This window comes from Polyodon spathula, unplaced genomic scaffold (assembly GCF_017654505.1).
Source record: "Polyodon spathula isolate WHYD16114869_AA unplaced genomic scaffold, ASM1765450v1 scaffolds_1238, whole genome shotgun sequence".
Lineage (NCBI taxonomy): Eukaryota > Metazoa > Chordata > Actinopteri > Acipenseriformes > Polyodontidae > Polyodon > Polyodon spathula.
In genome coordinates, this window is record NW_024472721.1 from 1 (window position 1) to 7742 (window position 7742).

The 7742-nt window shown below is 52.4% G+C and overlaps 2 protein-coding genes across 3 annotated transcripts; one reads left to right on the plus strand and one right to left on the minus strand.

Moving 5' to 3' along the window:
* Positions 1–655: 655 nt before the first annotated feature.
* Positions 656–2956, plus strand: rps19bp1 (ribosomal protein S19 binding protein 1). The gene is made up of 4 exons (XM_041242253.1): positions 656–839; positions 1306–1485; positions 2306–2403; positions 2623–2956. The coding sequence occupies exons 1-4, from the start codon at positions 785–787 to the stop codon at positions 2764–2766; spliced, it is 477 nt and encodes a 158-aa protein (XP_041098187.1). The 5' UTR covers positions 656–784; the 3' UTR covers positions 2767–2956.
* Positions 2957–4341: 1385 nt separating this feature from the next.
* LOC121309369 (peroxisomal carnitine O-octanoyltransferase) lies at positions 4342–6481 on the minus strand. Of its 2 annotated transcripts, XM_041242252.1 has the most exons (3): positions 5945–6481; positions 5189–5572; positions 4342–4970 (listed from the first exon to the last, which is right to left on the minus strand). In XM_041242252.1, the coding sequence occupies exons 1-3, from the start codon at positions 6404–6406 to the stop codon at positions 4431–4433; spliced, it is 1386 nt and encodes a 461-aa protein (XP_041098186.1). In that variant the 5' UTR covers positions 6407–6481; the 3' UTR covers positions 4342–4430. The 2 variants fall into 2 exon arrangements, with proteins under 2 accessions (XP_041098186.1, XP_041098185.1); XM_041242251.1 differs by having other exon boundaries at positions 4568–5572.
* Positions 6482–7742: the final 1261 nt, after the last annotated feature.

Genomic DNA, 7742 nt, shown 5'->3' on the forward strand with positions numbered 1-7742 from the left:
ACGTGCCTCTCCCGAAACTCCTTCTTGGGCTGCCGCTTCAGCTTGGGCAAGTACCAGGACGAGTCCAGAACCCGCAGGTTCGGTCCGACCCGGTTGTTTTTGACCGCCTCCGCCAGCCATTTAGCAGAAACCAGCGCACGGATCTGTGACGCCATGCTAACTCTCTGTGCGTGGACTGGCGCTCGGGTGACGTCCGGCCCCCCCACTGCAGGGTGGGGGGGGGTGGGGGGTGGGGGGGGGGGGGGGGGTGGGGGGTGGGGGAGGGGGGGCCTTCTATTTTAAAGATAAAATTAAAATTGGTTATTATCAGGCCGACACAAAAAAAATCTTAAGGCAGGAATAACCTTCAAGCGTTTGGAGGATGTAAACCACCTGGACTGTCAATAGGGTTCTTTCTTGATGAAGCGGAGATGGGAGACCAACCAGACACGTAGAAACACCCTTCTGTCGGGGTGACAGCGTGACGCAGACGCGCGTATTCTGGAAGTCTTTTTAATTAATTCATTTATTTATTAATTAATTAGTTGATTGATTTTTTTTTTTTTTTTTTTTTTTTTTTTTTTAAATCTCTTTTTGTTTCCCTCACGCCGCTTAACGCTGCTGCGCGTCACGAAAGCGGAACCCTCGCACGCAGCGGGACCGTGTTTCCACCCGGACCGATTTTGTTTTAGTTTTTTGCCGGAAGTCCAACCCATGTGTTTTTTAAAATCTGTATTTATTATTATTATTATTATTATTATTAAAACTGTTATATTAATTCCAGGATTATCAATACGCGATCGGAATGTCGCTTTCTCTCATCAGAAAGGGACTGGATCTCTTCAGCGAAGATATTAAAGGTGAGGCGAGAATATTGCAATTAGAAATGTATTTATTTGAATATTATATTAATGTTATATTGAGGTTATTTCGCTCAGATTCTTGAGGGTTATCAGATTATGGGCTCGTCTGTCTGTCTGGGATTGGGATTGAGAAGCGATTTCAGGAAAATAATTCGGGAGTTTGTATGTTTTACAGACATCCCAGCATCTTCTTTCGTTTAAAAGCCGGTTTTATAAAACATTTTAAAGTCAAGGAAAACAAACCGATTCAAATAAACACGCGTTTGAAAATAAAAAAAAAAGCAGAAAAGCTTTTTTTTTTTTTAACAGAAACCCCGCTGGTCGATCAGTGACGTGTTAGAAATATAATCTATTAACGGAATAGATTAAGAGAAAAAAGGACGCGGGAAAATGAAACCGAAACCCGGACCGACCCGAAACCCGGTTCTGTTGACGCGTGTTGGTTTATTTTTTTGTTTTACAGAGGTCGGTGGCTCGGCGGGGCGGGGGAAGCCGAAGCGCGGAGCCGAACCGGGCGGCGGGATGAACAGAACCGACTCCAAGCGGGTCGGAGTGAAGAAGCAGCGGCAGCGGATCCACGGAACCGCGGGCAAGCGGCGGAACCGAGCCACCGTCAAGAACAAGACCGTCAAATCCGCCATCGGTAAGGCTGCGTGAGTCTTCACGGGTTATCGCAGATATATAATTAATAACGATTGATGAGGGTTTTTTTTTAATTCTCTTGACATCACAGGGCTGGGAATCAGACTCCCGCTGCACAGCAGTGTGATCCAGTCCTGCTTTCACTAGGAGTTTAATAATCAGACTCCCGCTGCACAGCAGTGTGATCCAGTCCTGCTTTCACTAGGAGTTTAATAATCACAGCGGTGTGATCCAGTCCTGCTTTCACTAGGAGTTTAATAATCAGACTCCCGCTGCACAGCAGTGTGATCCAGTCCTGCTTTCACTAGGAGTTTAATAATCAGACTCCCGCTGCACAGCAGTGTGATCCAGTCCTGCTTTCACTAGGAGTTTAATAATCAGACTCCCGCTGCACAGCAGTGTGATCCAGTCCTGCTTTCACTAGGAGTTTAATAATCAGACTCCCGCTGCACAGCAGTGTGATCCAGTCCTGCTTTCACTAGGAGTTTAATAATCAGACTCCCGCTGCACAGCAGTGTGATCCAGTCCTGCTTTCACTAGGAGTTTAATAATCAGACTCCCGCTGCACAGCAGTGTGATCCAGTCCTGCTTTCACTAGGAGTTTAATAATCAGACTCCCGCTGCACAGCAGTGTGATCCAGTCCTGCTTTCACTAGGAGTTTAATAATAAGACACACCTGAGCTTGTTAGCTAGACACACTGGGGGCTGATCAAGCTGGTAGCAGTGAAACCTGGACTGGATCACACTGCTGTGCAATAGGAGTCTGATTCCCAGCCCTGTAGACTTCAAAGCAGTGTTCTCTTATTTTTTTTTCTTCCAGAGGAATACCGGAAGAACCAGCCCACCAGTCACCTGGAGGAGAATCTGGCGTACATGCTGGGGAAGACTGTGACTGCAGAGACCGCAGTCACTCAGAGGGTGAGAGCGGATCTGGACGAGATCCCTGTAGAATGAACTTGATGGCTGGGACTACGGCTCCCAGCATGCCTCGCCATTGCCGCGGGTGCAGAGGCATGCTGGGAGCTGTAGTCCGTTATCCAGAGCGACGCCAAACCTCTTTCCAGAGCTGTAGGCTGTTCAATACAGTGCATAAGAAACTTTTTTTTTTTTTTTTTTTTTTTTTTTTTTTTTGTCCAGATCGTGCTCCAGAACCGAGGGAGGCGGTCTCGGGATCGTCCCGCAGAAGAGAAGAAAAAGCCGCAGGAGAAATCGCTGTTCACGGAGGCGGACTTCCAGAATTTCCAGAAGGAGTTTTTCGGAAGGCGAGTGGAAGGGGTGTGAGAGCCGTCTCCCCGTCCCGGGACAGAGCCTCAGAATTGAACTCGATCAGCCCCCAGTGTGTCTGGGGAACAAGCTCAGGTGTGTCTTATTATTAAACTCCTGCATTAATTTACACCGAAACTTGTATTTTTTTTTGATTCAGCCCTTTCTATAAAAATTGTTTCAAGAACGAATAAATACCTTAAAACGGCGAGTTTTTTTTTTTTTTTTTCTCTCTGGAAATCTCTTTCCAAAATTAATTGTAAACGTTAAGCTGCCCTCTAGTGGATGGAAAATAAATAGCACATTATTATTCTCTGCTGTGTCTGATGCGTCCACAAGGGGGCAGAGTATTTCAGAAAGTGTGTTAATAAGAAAATGCGTTAATTAATGTGAAATAAATGTAATAATCAAGTGTGCGTTAACAACGTTTGGTTCCGAGCGCAGGCGAAGTCTGTTCGGTTTAAATTCAGCAGCAGTGCTTCTGTAAGTAAGAGACTCCGCAGTGTGTGAAGTGAAGGGTCCTGGCTGAGGCAGTGAGGAGAGTCTGGGAGACGCTTTCAATTCAACCAGCTGAAGAAAGAGCTTGAGATGCAGCTGAAGCCAGTCTGTTAGATGAGAGGCTCTTACTGCAAGGAGGACTCAAAGGAGGCTGATAACTGTGACTCTGAATTGAGTTCTTCTGTCCAGTGTGTGTGTGTCTGCGTTTCTGTGTGTCTGTCTGTGTCTCTCTCTGATTGTCTCTCTGCCCCCCCCCCCCCCCTTACAGGCAGCGTGTTTGTAATCCCTCAGAAAAATAACCAGAGAAAAAAAATAATCAACTGGAAATGGTGAATAGATTTTATTTTGAGTGACGCGTGTGTCACGTGATGCATGCAGGAACTTCTTGAGAAAGCTTTCGATACATTTATTAAAAGCATGTGAATAATAATATTAATAATACTAGACTTCGTTGAGGGGAGCTCTGAACCCCAGGACTGGGTGCAGCAGCAGCAGGGCTAGTGTGAGTTTCTAACCCTGCTCAAACTTGCTTTGAAGCTGGGGGGGCCTTCAGAATCCCCCCTTCCTCCTCCTCCTCAACCCCTCCTCCGTCGTTAGACTTTTCTAGCGAGCTTGGGGGTCCCTCTCTCTCTCTTCCTCCTTTGCCGGACCCACCCCCTCCTCTCTCAGCCCCCTGCTCCCCTAACCGGACCTCCAGCGCCCCCAGCTGGCTCGCCAGGGCGTACTTCACCGCCAGCTTCGCCACCACGTCCAAGGCGCCCCTAAACCTGCCCTGGATGCCCCCCAGTTTCCGGGCGAAGCTCCCTCTCCCGCACATGGCCACGCAGAGCTTGTTCCCCTTCCCCAGGTAGGTGACGGCCAGCTGATCTTGGGCGTAGACGTTCCCCACGGCGCTGTCCACGCCCTCCACGGAGCCCTGTCCCGTCAGGTAGACCGAGGGACGCCCGAATCGCTCCAGGAACCCCTTCAGCTCGCTGCCTGCCGCCAGGCCGCTTCGCAGGGCCGCCAAGTGCGGCCCGACCGCCAGGCCCTTCTTGGTGGCTCTGATGAGGCTCTTGTGCTCCGCGAGGGCCCGGGAGAAGAGAGAGAGCAGCCGCCCTTCCTCCTCCTCCTCCTCCTCCTCGCGCTTCGAGAGAAGGGCCCCCAGCAGCTCCAGAGACCCCCTGCTCAGGCTGTAGGTGGGGTTACAGCGGCCGTGCTTGTAGTGCCTGCGACGGGAGAGAGAAGCGGGTCAGTGTTGTTGGGGTCAGAACCAAGAAATGTCGAGCGAAGCGGGTCGAGGGCGCTCGAGAGCCGCTGGTTCGAGTCACATGCCTCACGTGGGTGGGGGTGACCATGAGGAAGGCCCTGCTCCCCCCCTCCTCCTCCTCCTCGATGAAGGCTTGCTTCAGCCCCAGCTGCAGTGAGAAGGTGAGCGAGGCGTCCAGCAGCCCCCGGGACCCCCCCAGCACAGACAGGGCGCCGGGCAGGGGGCGGTATTCAAAGCAGGAGGTGCGGGTGGAGGCGGGGCCGGCGCGGGGGCTGGGCGGGGCTTCCAGGGAGAAGTCCAGGGGCTGGACGAGGGTTGGGGCCATAGTTTCCAGAGGGGGGTGTTGTTTTTGGAGTTCCTCCTCGGAGAGGCTCCACAGCGCCTGAGCCAGGAGCCCGGCCACCATGCCGTCCACCGCGGTGTGTTCAAACAGGAGACCCGCCGAGCCATCAGAGTAGAGAACCAGATTGAGCACCTGAGAGGAGAGGAGAGGAGACTGGAGAGGAGAGGAGAGACTGGAGAGGAGGGGGGAGAGGAGAGGAGAGGAGAGGAGAGGGAGAGTGTCTCTCTATAGAGGGGTCTGGTCACAGCTGTATATACACTGCACTGCACTACACTACAATACACTGCACTGCAATGCACTGTAATACACTGCACTGCGCTACAGCTCGGCTCTATACCGGGGTGCAGCACCTTGTCGTAGTGTCTCATGCCTCTCGTCTTGGGGCTCCCCAGTTGGATGCTGGTCAGCGCGGCCGCGGGGTCCCGGGGGTCGGGCGGGGGGCACTCCTCCAGCGCCAGCGCCAGCACAGCGCTCTCCAGGGTCCGCAGAGACCCCGCCCCCTCCCCGGACAGCAGGCCCTCTCGCACAGCGTGCCAGGCAGGTCTCTCCAGGGCAGTCAGGCTGCACGGGGAAGCAGGCAGCGGCAGGGACGCCCTGGGAGGGGTCCTCACGGCACCCAGCAGCTGGCTGTGGATCTGGGGGAGCAGGAGGGGGTCCCTAGACGGGGACAGGAGCTGCAGGGGGAACGCAGAGCCTCGATAGAGCAGGACTGCGTGCAGACTGTCAGGGTAGACCTACAGAGAGAGAGGAGAGGAGGGAGAGACACTGTGCTATAGACACAATCAAACACTGTGCTCCAGTCTAGCTGCTATAGACAATCAAACGCTGTGCTCCAGTCTAGCTGCTATAGTCAATCAAACACTGTGCTCCAGTCTAGCTGCTATAGTCAGCAATCAAACACTGTGCTCCAGTCTAGCTGCTATAGTCAATCAAACACTGTGCTCCAGTCTAGTCAGCAAATCAAACACTGTGCTCCAGTCTAGCTGCTATAGTCAGCAATCAAACACTGTGCTCCAGTCTAGCTGCTATAGACAGCAATCAAACACTGTGCTCCAGTCTAGCTGCTGTGTTGAGTCTCTCGTCTGCTGGGAGTGTCTCTCTGCTACCTTGATCTGATCTCTGGTCTCTCCCGGCTCTCTGCAGGCTGAGAACAGCTCTGATCTCTGGGTCTGCTCCAGAGCTGCGTCTCCTTCGAGAAGCCGCGGATCGCTGTGGATCTTGGCCGCTGCCCAGAGCAGGGCTGCGGCCCGGGCTAGCTGGGGTCCCCCCTCCAGTTCGGGGGTCCCCTGGGCCGCGGAGGGCTGCAGGAGCACGGGGAGGGCGGTGGAGGTGGGGATGGGGTCGGGGCAGGAGAGGAGGCGGTTTTTGAAGTCCTCCGTGGCCCAGTTTTCCCGGCCGGCCACCTGGGCTGCGAATCGGGCGTGGATCTCCTGCAGTTCAGCCTCCTGCCTCCGGAGGGCGCTCTGGTATCTCTGGAACTGCTCCGGGGGCAGAATCAGCTCCAGCACGCGCCCGGCTTCCTTCAGAGTGGTGTCGAGGTTCGGGATTGGGAAATTTGGAAGAGACATTCTGCGAGTAGAGGAGAGGAGAAAGGAGAGAGAGCAGACTCTGAACCAACGAACAGACAGACAGCGGCACTGCAATGGCTCTGTATTACACTACAATGGTAGCACAAGTATAGGGCAGCTGCAATTGTTATTATTATTATTATTATTATTATTATTAACGAGTCATTCAGCTGAGGCTTTTTCCCCAAAGAGACTTCCAGAGACTAGGGGGCTGAACTCTGCACAACTGCTGCTGCTGTAGAGTCTCTTCCAATAGGACTGCGTTTGTTTGACGTCTCCTCCGAAGGACAAGGAGGTGAAGTGACTCGCTCAGGGTCACACACACACACACACACACACACACACACAGCGAGTCGGAGGCTCAGCCGGGATTTGAACCCTCCTGGTATCAGGACCCCCTTTCCCTAACCCGCTGGGCCACTGAGCCAGCGCCGATGGCAGTTTTGCCTTCCGGTTGACCTACAAAATACAGCACCCTTTGAAATCAAGGCTTGGGGCACATCGCTGTGGCAACGGCATGTTTTAAAATTTTGCTGGAAACGCGCCCTCCTGTGTGGCGAATCTAAGTCCAAATTTGTTTGTTTTTTTCCAAATTCAGCTGCGTTCCCAGCAACAGAATCCGAAATACAGCCAAGGTTTGAAATTCAAAAGCCGTCTTTGCTGTTTTAAATGAAGAATCTGACCAAGAAACATTCCTAACATTTCTAGGCAATTAGTTTAGACAGGAGAGTTGTTTATTTGGAAACTCACCGCGCTGTCAGAGCTAGCTAACCCAGTTAAGTAAATCAAATCTGTAGCGGTCGCTAGGGCAACCACAGTTGAGGGTATAGCGAGCACAGTGTGGTCCCATTCTACCAGCCTCACCCTATTGCAGCTGCCCTATACTTGTGCTACCATTGTAGTGTAATACAGAGCCATTGCAGTGCCGCTGTCTGTCTGTCTCTCATTGAAGATCATTGAGGGTATAGTGAGCACACTGGGGTCCCATTCTACCAGCCTCACCCTATTGCAGCTGCCCTATACTTGTGCTACCATTGTAGTGTAATACAGAGCCATTGCAGTGCCGCTGCCTGTCTGTCTCTCATTGAAGATCATTGAGGGTATAGTGAGCACACTGGGGTCCCATTCTACCAGCCTCACCCTATTGCAGCTGCCCTATACTTGTGCTACCATTGTAGTGTAATACAGAGCCATTGCAGTGCCGCTGTCTGCCTGTCTCTCATTGAAGATCACTGAGGGTATAGTGAGCACACTGGGGTCCCATTCTACCAGCCTCACCCCATTGCAGCTGCCCTATACTTGCCCAGCATCATACAGAACCACTGGAACACATCAA

What these genes read in the sequence shown, in the direction of transcription:
- rps19bp1 (XM_041242253.1), top strand. Translation starts at nt 785, where the DNA reads ATGTCGCTTTCTCTCATCAGAAAGGGACTGGATCTCTTCAGCGAAGAT. An exon ending in CTTCAGCGAAGATATTAAAG is followed by an intron (nt 840 to 1,305) that starts GTGAGGCGAGAA and finishes TTTGTTTTACAG; the next exon opens with AGGTCGGTGGCTCGGCGGGG. An exon ending in GACCGTCAAATCCGCCATCG is followed by an intron (nt 1,486 to 2,305) that starts GTAAGGCTGCGT and finishes TTTTTCTTCCAG; the next exon opens with AGGAATACCGGAAGAACCAG.
- LOC121309369 (XM_041242251.1), bottom strand. Translation starts at nt 6,406, where the DNA reads ATGTCTCTTCCAAATTTCCCAATCCCGAACCTCGACACCACTCTGAAG. An exon ending in AGACCAGAGATCAGATCAAG is followed by an intron (nt 5,573 to 5,944) that starts GTAGCAGAGAGA and finishes CTCTCTCTGTAG; the next exon opens with GTCTACCCTGACAGTCTGCA.